This window comes from Antechinus flavipes, chromosome 2 (genome assembly GCF_016432865.1).
Source record: "Antechinus flavipes isolate AdamAnt ecotype Samford, QLD, Australia chromosome 2, AdamAnt_v2, whole genome shotgun sequence".
In the NCBI taxonomy this organism is placed as follows: Eukaryota; Metazoa; Chordata; class Mammalia; order Dasyuromorphia; family Dasyuridae; genus Antechinus; species Antechinus flavipes.
The window spans coordinates 61,747,145-61,765,310 of NC_067399.1; the positions used below are offsets into that span (position 1 = coordinate 61,747,145).

Sequence of the window (18,166 nt, forward strand, 5' to 3'; positions counted from 1 at the left end):
TGAGACTCAGTAATATGAAGGGATTTGTTCAAGGTCCCTCAGCTAGTAAGTGTCTGAGAAGCTGAGATCGGAGTCTGGGTCTTTTGATTATAAATCTGAGTAGTCTTTGACTTATAGGTTAATAGCTCATTATAGATTTAGAGCTGGAGGAGACTTAAGAGGCCATGATTTTACAGAGAAGTAAACTGAGACTCAGAGATATTCAGTGAGCTGCCCATTACTTATTTATTTACTTACTTACAGGTAAGTAGTGGCAGAGAATCCAGATCTTTTTCCTTTAAATCCAATGTCCTTTCCCATGGATGATACTTTCCATTTCTGTATGTGGTTCTTTGGGGAGGGGGCTGGAGGAAGGGATGCTGTGATACCCTCTCTGTGGATCATGCTGGGGGGGTGGCGTGTGCCACACTAAGTCACAGAAGGTAGGTCTGGGGTTTCCTGGGCATTTCAGAATTTATGGAGGTATAGTTTGAGTGGTGGAGGAGGGAATAAGGTAGATAGATGTTGGCCTCCCAGATATAAGGCCCCAGGTCGCAATAAAGGGGGCAGAAAGCTAAGTCTATTGCAGGGGAGTTGCTGCTTCCAGGGGAATGGTGATGACAGCCAGCATTTGGGAACTACCCTCTGTCGGAGGGGACTGTAGAGATGAATTATCCCACTCCCTCATTTTGAGGAGGGAAAAACTCAGAAGTCCAGTGAAGACAGAAACCAGTGACCTTTAAGAACCTCAAGTTTTTAGTGCAGTTACCTCAGGGCCTCAATTTCCCCAAAAGTTTCTGTTGATAATTCATCTTTTCCCCAAAGTCTGCTCAGATTACCCTCATCCCCCAACCTTAGGGATTAGGATTTAAGGAGTTCCTTCATCTCTTCAGTTTTTTAAGCTTAAACTAGTACCAGTATCTCCACCAGATTCAAACCTCCCTTCCATGCTGAGGTTGCTTGTGGTGATGGTTTTGGATCCTATTCCAAAAAGCCACCTTTTTCTCCTTCAGTTTTATTCCCACACTCTGTTTTAAATCCAGCAGCAGGTACTTCTCTTCATTCTCATATCGTGGCCATTCCAACAGGCCATGGCTATTGGGGTCCCTGGAAGAGGAGAGAGTGCCATCAAACATTAGGGAAGGCCCTTTTCGCCAGCCCCTTACCCTCAATGGTCAGCTTGTGCACTCACCCTGTGCGGGCAAAATTGGCCCAGTATTTCATCATGTTTCTGCTGAGTCTTTTTTCTTCTTCTGTAGCAAACCCTGAGGAAAGAGAAATTGTTGAGGGCAATGGGGCTTTGGAGGAAGGAACATGTCCAGCCAGTGCTCTGAAGCAGATGATCTAGTCAGATTTACAGGGCAGGAACAGGGGCCCTGGGAAGTATAATTTGAAAGGTATCTGCTAAGACAGATACCTTGAAATCTTCTCCCTTGAAATCTGCCCACGCTCTCCTCCCTACCACAAGTATAAAATCATGCCTCTGGTTTAAAGCACTTGTCTTTAGAAAAGGTCCATATAAAAATGAAATTGTGTTACATGGGAGAGGAACTCCTTTAGAATCACAGAATTATAGACTCTTAGAATGGGAGGAAAGAGTTGGATCTAGATTTAGAATTGAAAGAGACTTAAGAGATCTCATTTTACAGATGGGGAAACTGAAGCATGGAGAGATGAAGGGTCTTGTCAGGGTCACACAGCTAGTATTTGAGGCAGGATTTGCATCTAGATCTTGTTGACTGCATGTTCTCTCTATCCACTGTATTATTTTGCTTCTACTACTATCCTACTAATGTCTGGAACATATGAATCTAGGATAGATGATTTTCTGGCCTCTTAAGTCCAGAGATGGGGAACTTACTATCTTTCAATAATGAGAGTTAGCATTTGAGGTTTGCAAAGTGTTTACAAATATCATCTTATCTAATCATCAACTGGGAAATGGCTGAATAAGTTATGGTATGTAAATGTTATGGAATATTATTGTTCTATAAGAAATAATCAGCAGGATGATTTCAGAGAGGCCTGGAGAGACTTACATGAACTGATGCTGAGTGAAGTGAATAGAACTAAGAGAACATTGAACACAGAAACAAGATTATGTGATGATCAACTGGGATGGACTTGGCCCTTTTCAACAATGAGGCGATTTAGACCAATTCCAATAGACTTGGAGTGATATGGAGAGTCATCTGCACTCAGTAAGAGTGTAATCACAATACAGTATTTTCACCGTTTTTGTTGTTGTTGCTTGCTTTTTTTTCTTTCTCATTTTTTCCCCTTTTGATCTGATTTTTCTTGTTCAGCATGATAAATGTGGAACTATGTATAGAAGAATTGCACATGTTTAAAGTATACTGGATTACTTGCTGTCTAGAAAAGGAGGGTGGGAGGAAGGGAGAGATAAAAATTTGGAATACAAAGTTTTGCAAGAATGAATGTTGAAAACTATCTTTACATGGATTTTGAAAATAAAAAGTTATTATTTTAAAAAACCAAACCACCCCAACAACCCAAAATGGTAGATTCTATTATTATGGTTTTATAAATTAAGAAACTGAAGCAGATAGCAGCTAAGTGCCTATTTTTTGTGCCATATTTGAATTCAGGTCTTCCTGATTCCAGGCCCAGCACTCTATCCACTACACCACCTAGCCACAAAAGACAGCCCATTTTATTTTTAGATAACTCTAATCGTTAGGTGCAGAAATCTGTATCCTTAGAGATTTTTGCCCCTTCTTCCTCTCAACAGAAGCAGATTCTTTGCCCATCTTCATATCATTAACCCATTCATATCATTGAAGAAATGACTGTGATCTTTCCTAAATTCTCTTCTCTCAAGAATAAGTTTCCTTAACTGATTCATGTACAGTACATTTTCTAGACCTTTCCTTAGGCAGAATTTTGCCATCCTTCCTTTCCCTGACCCCAACTGCTGAGATCAACTCCCATTTAGTATATATTTTAAAACATTTATCTTTGTTGTTGGGGTCCTTTTTCTATCTTTCTAACTTCTCTATATCTTTCTCATAAATATGTGAGCTCCTTGAGTTCAGGGACTATGTTTTTTGGCCTTTGCACTCTCATGCTTAGTTCAGTGCCTAGCATTTAATCAATGTTTATTGGCTGACTGGTTTTTGCCATCTTGATTGCCCTCCAGCTTGTCCATATCCATCCTAAAATATGACACTCAGTCCTGGTGATAAGGATCTGAGTATAGTGGTATAGTGGAATTGTCACTTCTCTTCCTCTGCTGCCTAAGATCACATTGATTTCACATTTCATTGACTCATTTTGTCATTTATTTTGTGAGGTTAAGTGACTTCCGAGGTCACACAGCTTGGATGCATCAAATATCTGAGTCTAAATTCGAACTCAGCTCCTTCTGATTCTAAAGCTACTGTTCTATCCACTCTGCCACCCAGTTGCTCCTCGCTGCCCCTAATTTTAGCATCTTCTGCTATTTCATCATGGAATAATTTAAACAGATCAACTCTCTTCTCTGGAGGGTTTGGGGGAGGAGACTTGGATATCTGACTTTGAGCCAGACTGGGCAAAAGATGCATCTGGGTCATAAGTGAGCCTGACTGAGCAGGCTAGGGGGTGGGGGTACCTTAAGTAACTGAGAATATAGTTATAGGATATTAGGTCTTCAGTGGGAGGGAGGGTGAGAGGATAAAAGAAAAACCTTTCCTAACTTAGGAAAAAAGCATTGGATTTATTGGGAAACTGGAATTTGAAAGTCAATCCTTTTACCTAGGATCTTGGGATTGAGAGTTAGAAGGATGATTTTAGAGATTATTTAGTCCACTTCATTTAACAGATTATGGAAGTTGAGTTGAGACCCAGAGTGGGGAAGGAAAACAGGTATGACAAAGCTGGTTTTCTCATGCCTGAATACTCTCCCTTCTCGTCTCTGCTTCCTGGATTCTCTTGCTTCCTTCACCTCTCCCCTCAGATTCCATCTTCTAGAGGAAGTAATTCCTGATCTCCCTTAATGTTAATGATTCCTTCTGAAATCACACCCAATTTAGTCTATATCTCTATCTTATTTGTTACATAGTAGTTGTCATATTGTTTTCTCCATTAGATTTTGAGTTGCAAGAGAGAGCAGACTATTTTTTGCTTTTCTTTGTACTTCAAGAATTTAGCACAAAGCCTAGCACACAGTAGACATTTAATATATATATTTATTGGTGGATTGATTATTTGGCTTCTCTCTCTGGACCTCAGCTATACTTTATCTGTGAAATGAAAGAGCTAGATTAATTTTTTTTTTTTTTTTTTTTTTTTGCTGAGGCAGTTGGGGCTAAATGACTTGTGTCCAGGGTCACACAGCTAGGAAGAGTTAAATATCTGAGACCAGACTTGAATTCAGGTCCTCCTGACTTCAGGGCTGGTGCTGTATACACTGCCCCATCTAGCTGCCCCAGATTAAACAATTTCTAAGGCCCCTCCAAGAACAGTGTTTTAAGATTTTCTCTAGCTAACATTTTAACATCTAAAGTCCCTCTCTGCTCTGATGTTCCATACTTTTTGGTCCCTTCAGGGCTAATATTCTGTGATTCAGCATTTCTGCTTTTTGATGGGGAGTAGTCAGGAAAGCAAATTGTACCATGTGTCTCCTTCCTTCCTTAGGATCAGCTGGTAGGGCTACTGTCTTTTTTCATCTTGGCTACTGCTCTTAGCTATTCTCCAGTTGATGAGTCTGTAGGGATTCTTTTGAGAACAGTAGCTCTAGATTCATTGTATTCTCTCTTGGGGGCTTCATTTAATTATGGATATCTTTGCTGACTTAGGCCTTCACTGATTCAGAGTCAGGGTATAGAAAGTATACCCCAGAAAGCAAGATGAAAGTGAGCTCCCAGGTCCTAGGCAGGAAGTATCCAATTTTACACTTATTACTAGGATATCTACTACTTGAAGAAGCTCCTATTCCTTCCAGCCAAATGGCCAAAGAGTCTTATTATTGAAGGCACTGGGCAGAAAGGATATCTTACCGTTGTGGAGTGGAGCCCCAAGAATGAAACCAATCTCATCACCATGGTCAGCTACATCAGTTCGGGCTTTGATAATGAACCTAGCTTTTACATGATGCGTGAACTCATAAAAGTAGACAGGAAGGCCAGCATCTGCCGAGATAAAGACCAAGTCAAAATCTCTTATATCTTGTGACATTTTTAAAGTTTGCAGTATGTTTTCCCACAACAATGAGTTCTTCCAGTGATTTAGATTCAAAATCTCAATCATCCTCAAGTCTCATTCACCTTCACTAACCCCATCCAATCAGTGTCAAGTGTTGTTATTATATCTGCATCTTATCTTTCCTCCCTTTTCTCTCCTATAGCCACCAGCCTACTGCAGGATCTCATTCCCATCCTCTCCAATGAAGCTAAATTCATATTCCTAAGGCCCAGCTCTGACCATGTCATTCTGCTCAGAAAACAAAACAGGCTACCTAGTACTTTTAAGATAGATTTCCTGTGGGTCATTATTTGGGCCCCTGATTGATTCAGAGTGAGTATAAATAGTAATTGTTTCTGTTTTGGCTAGAAACCCTAAGTCTTTTCCCTCCCAGATTTTTTTTTTTTGGAATTAGATAAAAGAGACCATTCTTTGCTTTAGTTCTTCTCTAGCCTGAATCACAATTGTTGAGACTTAGTTTAAAAAGGCCAAGGTCTCCCACTATATCCAGAGCCCTCTCCAGTCATTCTGATCTATATCTGGCGACTGGACCCAGAGGGCTCTAGAAGGAAAAGTGAGTTGATAATTTTGCCCAGCCTTCCCTACTTAAATCAAATTTGCTTGCAAGTCATGGCATCATCTTCCTAATGTCATGGTCCTCTTCAAGAACAATAATCTGCCTGGTATTGAAGTTCCTTATGATCTGGCTCAAATCTGTTTATCAGTTGGGTTCACATCACTTCTCCTAGTCAATGTTATGTCGAACCTGGCCCAACTTATCGTTCCCTGTGCATAATCCTTTGTATAAGCCAGCAATATGCTCTCTTCTTACCTCTGCCTCTTAGAAAAAAAATAATAATAGGCAATTTTTATATAGTACTTACTATGCACCAGGCACTATGCTAAGTGCTTTAAATTTATTATTTCACTGATCCTTCAAGGTTATGTGTTATTATTTCCCCCAATTTACAGATGAAGAAATTGAGGTATACAGGCTAAATGACTTGCCCAAGATTACACAGCTAGTAAGAATCTAAGGCTGGATTTGAATATAAGTTGTCCTGACTTCAGGCCCTAACCACTGAACCACTTGGCTGCCCTCAGAGTCCTTGTTCCTTTAAAGTTTAACAACCTTCTGCAAAAGGCCTTTCCTGAGCACCCCAGATGTTCATGCTCTTGCTGCCCATAAATTAGTTTGTATATATTTTGAAGGCAGGAAGGTGCCACAGTACACTAAGTGACTTGTCTGAAGTCAGGAAGTTCAAATTCAGCCTCAGATACTTACTAGCTGTGTGACTCTTGGGCAAGACACTTCACCCTGTTGGTTTCAGTTTCCTCATCTGTGAAATGAACTGGAGAAGGCAGTGGCAAATCGCTCTAGTATCTTTTCCAAGAAAAATCCAAATGGAGTAACAAAGAGTTAAACACGACTAAAAAAATGACTGAACAGCAACAACAACAAAAAGTAATTGACTTACTTGTGTCTGTATTATTCTCCTGGCAGAAAGTAAGCTTCTTAATGACAGATACTATTTGTTTTTGTCTTTTAACATCTAGAATTCCTTGCCCATTGTAGATGTTTAATAAATGCATATTGCATGAAGGAAGGAATATAAGTGGTACAAATATTATTATTCCTGTTTTAGAAGAAAATACTTAAATTCATCAAAATTGAGATGAAGCTGCTTGGTTTGCTAGGGTATTAAGTAAATGTTAGGATTAGGTTCTGATCCATTCTCTTCTGACTCCAAATCTAACATTCTTCCTACTGTACTATGATGTCTCTGAGGATAGGGACCAGTGGCATGGACAGCTACCCCATTTTAAGTTCCATAGTCATAATAAAGCTGAATAAGACCCAAAACACAGTTTCAGAACATGGAAAACACACTGTTAGAATTGGAAGAGATCTTTGATCATAGGATATTCTAGTTGGAAAGGGTTTTGGAATTAAGTTAGAATACAGATTGTTAGAGCTAGAAGGAAGCCTAGAATGGTCCCTAGAATATTAGAAGGCAAAATGTTAGAATTGGTAGGAACCTAAGCATAGAATGCTAGATCTGGAAAGAATCTTCAAATTAGTAGGTAGAATCTTGGGAGATACCTGAGAACGGACTATCAGAACATAGATTATAAAATGAAAAAGGGATAGGACATAGAATATTAGAGTAAGAGATGACCCTATAGAGAATTTCCTTGTAATGAAGACTTTGCCTTTTGCAGGGGTAATCTGGATATTGTCTCCCTTGCTCCCTTCTGAGAACAGGACTCTATCTCTCTATCTATGTTCCCTACTTCCAACTCCCCAACCCTTGACCAGAACCAAGCATTGGGTACTGTATTTAGTAACAGTATCTGGTGACTGAAATGACCCAGAGTGGGTCTCACTTGGATGGTCATTGCTTTGGGGATGGGACTCACCTCTGTGATGACGTGCCATCTGAATAGATGCTACCAAAAAAGTTCCATCCCCAGCCAACTCCAGGAAATTGTTTCGGATCTCAACTAACTGCTTAAGTTTTCCTCCTTGGAAGTTAAAGTCTCCTATGTACTCTTTCACCACCAGAGGAATTTGGTCTTTGGTGATGTTCTGGAAGAACAAAAGAAGGGGAGGAGATTAAGACAGCTTAAAACTAACTCCTTCTGGCCTCTATTCTACCCCTCCTGTGAGCCATGTTTTAGACCATTCCTTGTCAGAGTAATCTAATTTCTGCATAGATGATTATATCAGTCCCTTCTTCAGACATCATCACTGGCTCCCAACTGCCAATTGAATAAAGTTCATACCTTTTCCCCTCTTAATAGTATTTTGTTTTCCAATTACATGTAAAGATAGTCTTCAACATTCATTTTTGTAAGACTTTGAGTTCCATTTTTTTTTCTCCCTCTCACCCTTACCTCCGCCCTCCCCAAGACAGCAAGCAATCTGATACGGCTTATACATCTACAATCATTTTTAACATTTTTCCATAGTAGTCATGCTGTGAAAGAAGATCAGAACAAAAGGGAAAAACCATGAGAAAGAAAAAAAAAAACAAAAATGGTAAAAACAGTATGCTTCAATCTGATCTTTCTCTGGATGCAGATGGCATTTTCCATCCCAAGTCTATTGGAATTGTCTTGTCTTGGATCTTGTATTGCCCAGAAGAGCTAAGTCACAGTTGATCACCACATAATCTTGTTATTACTGTGTACAATGTTCTCCTGGTTCTTCTCACTTCACTCAGCATCAGTTAGTTCATCTAAGTCCTTCCAGGCTTTTCTGAAATCAGCATACTCATCATTTCTTACAGAAAGTTCAAATTTCTTACCTGACATTCAAGATCCTCCACAATGTGACAATCTCCCCCCTTTCCAGTATGATCTTTGTATTATTCCTCTTTTATACCATTCCTTCATTGGTGTAATTGAGCTGGATTAAATTTGTTCTCCTTAATATGCCCTGAATATTCCCACTGCCATGCTTTAAACATGATATTGCTTATATCTGGAATGCCTTCTTTTCCCACTTTTTACCCACAAAATTCTTGGCTGACTTTTAAAGCCAAACTAAAGGGCCACTTCTTCCAAGAAGATTTTCTCAGTCTTTCTGGTTGATAATGACATTCTCTTCACCATACTGCCAATCTCTTTAATAATACATTCATTATATATTACTGCCTATTGTTATCTGTTTCACGACAGATAAAAGACCTAGAGAAAGGCTCTAGTACATTGGCTAAATTTTCCATAAGGGATTTATTGAAGCCATGGATAGGGATCATACAGTATGAGTAAACAGAAAGGATCCAAGATTTGTCCTGGAGGAGGGACTAATCACATCAATGAAATCATGGTTCTTACAAACACTGAAATCTGCAACTAACTATCTGTTGGTACAGAATTTTGCAAGGCAGGGATTATTTTATCTAAATTTGTTATCTCTAGCACTCAGTACAGGACTCTGTACAGAACAGAACGCAAGTAAACTGTCCTAGTATCACAGATTTAAAGCTAAAAGTAACTGGTTTAAAAGATCATCCAGTTCAATCCCCTCATTTGACAGATTCGGGATCCTAGAGGCTTATGATCAAGGTCACACAGATAGATAGAAGAGCTAAGGTCCAAACCAAGACCCTTTTGACTTCAAACCCTAGGATTTTTCCACTAGCTAGGTCCTAATTGTTGCAAATAAGAAATCCCCTACAATGGTCAGTTTTCTATTGGGCTGTGAGCAATGACCATATTTTATATAATTATAACTTTGAAAGTGTGAATACATATAACCACTTCACAAACTAACATCTAGCTGTTTACCATGCAGCATCTTCCATGATTATTGAGTTTAGGTGCTTTAAAGGGAACAAACATTAATTAAGCAGTGCTAGGCACTGTGCTGAACTGCTTTACAAATATTTCCTCCTTCAAGAGGAAAAAGGCTGTCCCATTAGGTTGGTGCTGAAATCATCTTTACTCTCTTCCTCCCACACTTCCTTATGTGAATGATTGCCTAAATTCGAACCCTTCTTATTTGAAGCAATACCCAGTTAAAGTCTGGCCTTGACACAGCCTAGAGTTGGTTGGAAATCCTTGAAGAAGGCTCCTAGTTTTTAGTGTTAGAAGGGATCTCAGGAAACCATCCAGTTCAACTTCTGCAATTTATAGTATGAGTTCTAGAGGGGGGCAATGGTGTGTCCAGAGTCCCTCAGTCCTCTGCCCCAGGGAGCCTTTCATTCTACCTTTACCTTTTAATTTAGCCTCTGCCAAGGGAGGCTCCATTAAACAGAAGTCCTCCAGATTCAGCTATGCAAAGTTCTAGAAAGAAAGTAATTTGATTTAAGTTTGCAGATGACCTTCAGTTTATGAGGTTGTAGAAACTTATCTCATGGAATGCTCCCTCACCGGGAGAAGTGATCCCTGGACACCCTTCTCTGCCCTTGTTTTGTCTCTCTGTCCCCGGAGATGGCTTCTTACCAGGAGCACGGAGAAGTTCCATAGCAGTTCAACGACTTTGGTTCTAGTTATTATGTGAGGCTGGATCGGAACATGCATGATCTGATGATGAAATGAAATGTCTAAGGTGACCATGGACACGGTGCAAGTACATATGCATGCAAAAGAGGGTGAAATCATATAAAAAGATTTAGGAGGGAGCCTGCTTTTTTGGGGAGGTGTTGGAAGACCCTATTGGACTCTACTTTTCTGGTTTTAGAATAAAACTGGAAGGTTTTTATTGTGACAGGACAAGATCATATAGTCTCAAGCCCTCACTTTATAGAAATGAAAAAGAGGCCCAAGGGACAATGATTTATCTGAGTTCACATAAGTAGCAAGTAACACAGTTAATGTCCACTCCACTCCCAATACACATATATAGACATATGCCTTGCCCTACAAAGCAGATGGGCTCTGGTAAATGGTTAACAACTAGCTCTACAAAAAAAAAAAAAAAAAAAAGCAATAAGATATGCTTTTAATTTTAACTTGCATTATTAATATTTTCTTTATCACTTTCATAAGTCTAGATAATCACAAAACAATAAATCAAGCCCTAATTTGGAGCATTTGCCAATTGCAGAGGTATAAGTGCTCACACTGGGGATTCCAAAGACAAAGGCCAAGTGCATCTGTTGTCTTGTGAAAGCTAACACTTCAACACTTTTCCCCACTTACAACTCTAGGAGGAAAGTAGGGCAAGCTATATTACTCCCATTTTACAGATGATTTGTCCATGGTCACATGTGACAGGCAGGATTCAAACCCAAGACTCTCTCTACTCTGATATACCTTTACTTTCTGGTAACAGCCTTATGGCAATTTTGGAGAAGCAATGAAGAATCAACATGAGGGAAATGGGCTTGGTTCTCTTTCCTGGAGACATCCATGAGATGGGCAGAGAGAAGGGAGTTCCCTGGAAACCCATGTGATTTAAAAGTGCCTCTCCTCAATGCTTATTAGTGCCTGGAATACTTCCCACAAAAGACAAAACCTTATATTTCTCATTCTTCCCTCTGTCCAACTAGGATATCATATCCTTACCCACAGATGCTCTTAAAAACATTTTTTCCCTTTGCTTTTGCACCTCTGAACCCTCCCAGTATGTCTTGGGATTTACTGGCTCGATTTCTTTGTTTAAGGACATACCTTAAACCAAAACCAATCTGATTCTCACTGGCCACCAATAGGTCTTATTTGGATTGAATGTAAATAGCAGTAATTTCTGCTTTGGCCAAAAACCCTGAGGGTCTTCCCCTTGCAGCTCCATCCATCCATCTATCCATCTATCTATCTCCATTCATTTATCTATTTTTTTTGGGGGGGGGCTAGATGAAAGAGGAGATTCTTTGCCTCAATTGCTACCTAGTCTTAGACCTGTTGAAGATCTTAGCTTAAAGAGGCCAGGGTCTCTCATTTCATCCAGGGCCATCTCCAGTCATTCTGATCTGTATCTCGCCACTTGTCCCAGATGATTCGGAAGGGGAAAGGGAGGCAGGTGGCCTTGCAGAGCCCTCCCAAACTAAAATCCAATTCACTTGCATGTCATGGCACCAGCTCCCCGATGTCTGGATCCTCTTTGAGAATGAAGGACAAACAATACAATGAGGGAGAACTTTAGGAACAGAGTTCCCCTTAAAAGGGAGAACACACATTCAATCAACCTAACATCTTAATGGTGGGGAGTGGGAAGAATGCTAGGTTAGGGTCCAAGATTTGGCTCTTTTAATTATTTGTTGTGTGACCATGGCTAAATCACTCCACTTCTCTAGTTTCTGGTTTTCTCATTTGAAAAATGGAAATAATAATAATGGATTATAGTAATCCTGTTGCATAGACCCAAAAAAAGAATGGAAAGTGTTTGGCAAACTCTACTGTGTTATGGAAGAGGAAGCTAGCATTCCTCTAGTTCTCTAGTTCTGAGAAAGGGAGCAGAGAAGGACCTTTCATTCTAGAGGGAAACAGGACCTTAAAGGGGGAGGGTGCAGAAAGGGGGTATTAGGGCTTTGTGATTGGCCAGCAGCTGACCAGGCTGGATAGCTCTAACACTAAGGCAAACTCCAGCCACTCTCTTTCCCCTCAGGATCTCCTAGTCCAGATCAGAGAATGTGAGGATATCAGAGAAGCAAAGGACCTTAGATTACAGAATGTCAGAAGGCAAGGGAGCTTAGAACACAGCATGTCAGAGACACAGGCGACCAGAGAATACAGAATGTCAGCAGGCAAGGGAGCTGAAACACAGAATGTCAGCAAGCAAGGGAGCTAGAACACAGAATGTAGGAGAGGAAAGAGACCCGAGAACACAGAAAGTCAGCAGGCAAGGGAGCTAGAACACAGAATGTCAGCAGGCAAGGAAGCTAGAACACAGAATGTAGGAGAGGAAAGAGACCCGAGATCTCAATGTCAGCAGGCAAGGGAGCTAGAACACAGAATGTCAGCAGGCAAGGGAGCTAGAACACAGAATGTAGGAGAGGAAAGAGACCTGAGAACACTGAATGTCAGCAGGCAAGGGAGCTGAAACATAGAATGTAGAAGAGGAAAGAGACCCGAGAACACAGAAAGTCAGCAGGCCAGGGAGCTAGAACACAGAATGTCAGCAAGCAAGGGAGCTAGAACACAGAATGTAGGAGAGGAAAGAGACCTGAGAACACAGAAAGTCAGCAGGCAAGGGAGCTGAACACAGAATGTAGGAGAGGAAGAGACCCGAGAACACAGAAAGTCAGCAGGCCAGGGAGCTAGAACACAGAATGTCAGCAAGCAAGGGAGCTAGAACACAGAATGTAGGAGAGGAAAAAGACCCGAGAACACAGAATGTCAGCAGGCAAGGGAGCTAGAACACAGAATGTAGGAGAGGAAAGAGACCTGAGACCTCAATGTCAGCAGGCAAGGGAGCTAGAACACAGAATGTTAGCAGGCAAGGGAGCTGAAACACAGAATGTAGAAGAGGAAAGAGACCCGAGAACACAGAAAGTCAGCAGGCTAGGGAGCTAGAACACAGAAAGTCAGCAGGCAAGGGAGCTAGAACACAGAATGTCAGCAGGCAAGGAAGCTAGAACACAGAATGTAGGAGAGGAAAGAGACCCGAGATCTCAATGTCAGCAGGCAAGGGAGCTAGAACACAGAATGTCAGCAGGCAAGGGAGCTAGAACACAGAATGTAGAAGAGGAAAGAGACCCGAGAACACAGAAAGTCAGCAGGCAAGGGAGCTAGAACACAGAAAGTCAGCAGGCAAGGGAGCTAGAACACAGAATGTCAGCAAGCAAGGGAGCTAGAACACAGAATGTAGGAGAGAAAGAGACCCGAGAACACAGAAAGTCAGCAGGCAAGGGAGCTAGAACACAGAAAGTCAGCAGGCAAGGGAGCTAGAACACAGAATGTCAGCAGGCAAGGAAGCTAGAACACAGAATGTAGGAGAGGAAAGAGACCTGAGAACACAGAATGTCAGCAGGCAAGGGAGCTAGAACACAGAATGTAGGAGAGGAAAGAGACCCGAGATCTCAATGTCAGCAGGCAAGGGAGCTAGAACACAGAATGTCAGCAGGCAAGGGAGCTAGAACACAGAATGTAGGAGAGGAAAGAGACCCGAGAACACAGAATGTCAGCAGGCAAGGGAGCTAGAACACAGAATGTCAGCAGGCAAGGAAGCTGAAACACAGAATGTAGGAGAGGAAAGAGACCTGAGAACACAATGTCAGCAGACAAGGGAACTAGAACACAGAATGTCAGAAACACAGGGGATCTCAGATCACAGAGGAGAGAGAAGCAAAGGAACCTAAAAGACAAGTCAGAGCTAGAAGAGACTTTAGCGTATGGGACAGCTAGGAGGGGCCTTAGGTCCAGACTAATCCTATCAGTTGGCACATGGGGGAACTGAGGCTCAGAGATAAGAAGTAGCTCCCCCTCAGCCACACAGTAAGGAGGAAATTAGAGACTCGAACTCAGATCTCGTATGATCCACTTTGCTTTCCAATGGACCCTGGTGCCTTCAGCAGTTCAGTACTGGTTGGCTTTTGAGGCTGGAGGGGAAATCTTTATCTCTATCTTCTTAATACCCCCATTTTCTCCCCCTCCCCCCTCCCCCGTTTAGATATCGTGGGGAGTCAGAGCTAGCTCCATGGGGAGGCTCTGAGTTTCCCTTCCTCCTTCTCTCCCTCCCCTTTTCTCTCCCCTCCCCTTCTTTCCCTTTCCCACTTACATATCATGAGGAGTCAAACCTAGACTCCGTGCGGGAGGCTGAGGAGCCTTCGAGTTTCCCTCCCTCCTCCTTTCCCCTCTCCCCTTCCTCCTCCCCCTCCCCCTCCCCCCCTTCCATGTCACGAGGAGTCAGTGCGAGGCTCCGCGGGGAAGGCTGGGGAGCCCCCGAGTTCCCCTCCCCCTCCCGAGTCTCTTACGTAAGGGAGCAGCCAGTTGAATTCTATGTTGTTCACACCCAGGAGGTAGGGGACCTTCCGGAAGTTCCCCTGAGCCAGAAGCGCTTCGGGGCTGTCGGGGAAAACGACGCCGTCTACCACAGCGGGTACAAACCAGAGGGTCTAGGAGACAACTCAAGTTTCAAGTTTAGTCCTGAGCAATGGCGGAAGCCAAGTGCTGCCTCAGTTTCCCCCAATCCTCCAGCCTACCCCCAGCTTAGCGGTCTGCAGCCCACTGGCGCCCTCTGGTGGGCAGAGGCTGCTTCTGCATGTGGGGAGTGAAAGAGCCTCCCGCAATTTCCCCTCTGCCCCCACATCTCCTCTACCCTCCCGCCTGAAACGGCCAGCGTTAGAGCTGGCGGGCGCTCGGCTGGTCCGCCCTCCTCTCGTTATACAGAGAAAGCGATCCAAACCCCGAGAGGGCACGTGACCTGCCCAAAGTAACAAGGGGTTTCGGGGGGCAGGAGCGGGCTGCCAGGAGGTGGGGGAGGGTCCTTGCAGCACGTGCGGGGTTCGCGCCAAGCAGCCACCGGAAGCAGTATCTGACTGAGGCTGGAATGGTGGGATGACAAAAGTGTCGGCGCCTGATGATCCAGGGATTGGGAGGGCAGGACTGAATGGGCAGAGAGAGGGGGGCGGTGCCCTCTAAGCGGCCCTTTTTACCTTGTGCCTCTAAGGCAAGACTACTTAGACCCGCTTCTGAAGCGTCAAGGGGGGCAGCTGTCCAGTGCTCCACCGGGAGCACCTTGATCCCTCCTCCCAGGTAAGGGACCGTTCTGCAAGGGAAGCTTCTGGGTGACCTGGGAGTCTGGGACAAGCCCGTCAGCTTCCGTCACATGGACACAGAAGCAGTGGCCAGAGTGGCTTGGTCAGTGACGCCGGAAGCCACCCATTTCGTGTGTCTGGCCACCGAGGCATCCAGTCAGTCAGAACAATTTTCATCCCAGCTTCTCAGGGATGCGGGGCGGGAAACAGGCTTCCTGCAAGCTTTTACATACTCTCTGGGACTGAGACCGGGAGGGGAATGTGTGTACGTGCTTCAAGAGTCAGCCCGCTGTGGATCAGTCTGTCTTTGCTACATACACATGCATGCAAAGTATAGTACATAGAAAACTGTACACACGTACATATATGTGGATATACAGAAAGATAAACAGGCACTTGTGTATCTATATACAACTACACAATAGTTGTACACATATGTATCTCCATGTATGTACAGGTGCACACACTTATACATATAAATATATACTTGTGCATGTATGCATTGATATAAGGGTTGCCAATGGGTAGAGCATTAGACCTGGAGTTCAAATCTGGACTCAGACACTAGTTATGTGACTCTGGGCATGATACTTTACCCTGTGTGCCTCAGTTTCCTCATCTGTAAAATGAGCTAGAGAAGGAAATGGCAAACCACTCCAGTATCTTTGCCCAGAAATTTCCAGATGGGGTCACGAAGAGCTGGACTCCATTGAAAATGACTGAACAACAAAATACACAGATATGTATATAATCAAATATATACACACGTGTGTATGTGTATTATCTATCTATTTAGACATATAAACATACGCTAGTTAAGACAGTGGCTTTTTAATGGTAAAACCTTCCTGAACCACTCCAAGCATCCGCACTGATCTCCTTCCTGCAGGTCTACCCAGGAATCTCTGCAAAGGGGTAATTTTTGCACCTGGTCTCTGCCTCCACTGAACCAGATAAAGACCACTTGGGCAAACCCAGGGGTCACCTTCAGGGAGGGGTCCTCAAACTATGGCCCGCAGACCAGATGCGTCAGCTGAGGACGTTTACCCCCTCACCCAGGGCTATGAAGTTTCTTTATTTAAAGGACCACAATACAAAGTTTTTGTTTTTACTATAGTCCGGCCCTCCAACAGTCTGAGGGACAGTGAACTGGCCCCCTATTTAACAAGTTTGAGGACCCCTGCTTAAGGTTTGGAAATCACAGCCAACCTACCTCCTGAGGGTTATCGGTGAAGTTCAGTCTGAAGAAGTTCTGTGGGCAAAGAGAAGAAAAGGTTGAGGTGCGTTATAAACAGGTTTGGGGACTAGATTGAGACGAGGAAGCAGGGTGGTTGATTTACCCTATATTGGAGATCTAAGGGAGGAGGGCGGGTCCTGCCTATGCACAGCCCAGCCTAGTTAAAAGGAGGGAGGGAACATGGGAAAAGAGGGGGATAACTTCCTTCCTCATCTCTAACCTTCATTTTATACTTTGGGACACAGGTTTGGGTTTGGTTCATTCACTCTGGATGAATTATGAGTAGTGGGAGAAGGGTGGCTTGTGGGGATTGAGGATGGTTAGTTTCTGAGCAATGAGAGCGAGGGAGGAGAGAGAGAAGACAGACAGACAGAGAGACAGAAAAAGAGAAAGGGAGGAAGAGACAGAGACAGAGAAATGACACAAACTCATAAACTAAGGGGCAGAGAGATAGAGACATGTATAGACATAGAGATGAATGGATACAAAAAGGAAAAAGGGTTGTTAAGAAGAGGTAGACAAAGATTGAGGGACAGACTCAGAAAAAAGACAGAAATCTTAAATTTTAACCCTTAGATTCTAGGGAAATCAACAAAATTTAAAAGGAGGCAGAAAGAAGAGTAAAGGAAAAGAAGGAAGGAGTCAGAGAAACTGAGGTCCTAGACACAAATTGAAAAATTAATGCAGAAAAATTCTGAGGCTTCTTCCATATTGGACACCATGTTGAAGTTCCTCAGCCAAGGTTGGGGCCAGGATAAAGTCAGAGTCAGACAGGGAGCCCTCTTTGACATTAGGGATCAGAGTCATCCCCAGAAACTATTGATATTTCCTTCCTGGGGAGGAAATGAGTCCCTGAGAGGGAGACTCTGTGGGGAGGGAGCAGGAGACAGGGAGCACGTATTCCCAATTCAGGAACCCTGCCAAGGGCAGGGGCAATGTTGTCTTTGCCATTGTGGTCAGGGGATTTTGAGCAGAAAAAGGACTTTAAAGATCATCTAGTCCATTTTATCAGTAATGATACTAAGAGGGTCAGGGATGGAAAAAGAATTCCATAGACTACAAAGCAAACATATGGGCAGAATTGTAACCCAAACTAGGGTCTTTCAGCTATATATTTAATAGGCAGGGCTACCTCTGGAAGCAGCATGGGACGCTTTGGGAGAGAGGGATGATGCTGTTCCTCTCCACAACAAGGGGATCTGACCTCCAGGATGCCAGGGGGTCTGCAGGAAGGCACAGCTCCCAGAAGCACAAACTGATTCTGAGCTGACACAGAATCATGGAAGAGGGCTTTGGAATAGAGTTCAGAAGACCTGGTCAGATCCTGACTGTGTTTGGTGCTTGGGTCACCTGAACCAAGTCATTTAGCGTCTGGCCCTCAGGATCCTGATCTGTAATTTGAGGGGTTTGAAGCAAGTGATCTCTAATAACCCTTCAATTGAGAGCAGGAACTATCTCTTTGGCCTTCCAGGGTATAGTGCCCAGCACTATATATAAACGTTGTAATAAATAAATGCTCTAATTCTATGATCTTAGAAAGTTTTTGTGGGAAAAAAGTAGGAAAATGATGTCTCTGGAAACCATGGATCTCATGGTGTTGTCAGGAAACTCAGTTGGC

General features: G+C 43.0%; 1 protein-coding gene across 1 annotated transcript in view; it reads right to left on the reverse strand.

Moving 5' to 3' along the window:
• Positions 1 to 206: 206 nt before the first annotated feature.
• CES4A (carboxylesterase 4A) overlaps positions 207 to 18,166 on the reverse strand; it is a 43,400-nt gene continuing 25,440 nt past the window's right edge. The window contains exons 8-14 of the mRNA XM_051973540.1: positions 16,525 to 16,563; positions 14,529 to 14,669; positions 10,045 to 10,197; positions 7,585 to 7,768; positions 4,980 to 5,111; positions 1,172 to 1,244; positions 207 to 1,086 (exon numbers count right to left, since the gene is read on the reverse strand). Coding sequence (XP_051829500.1) covers positions 912 to 1,086; positions 1,172 to 1,244; positions 4,980 to 5,111; positions 7,585 to 7,768; positions 10,045 to 10,197; positions 14,529 to 14,669; positions 16,525 to 16,563 — 897 coding nt within the window. The 3' untranslated portion in view covers positions 207 to 911. The remainder of the gene's footprint in view (positions 1,087 to 1,171; positions 1,245 to 4,979; positions 5,112 to 7,584; positions 7,769 to 10,044; positions 10,198 to 14,528; positions 14,670 to 16,524; positions 16,564 to 18,166) is intronic.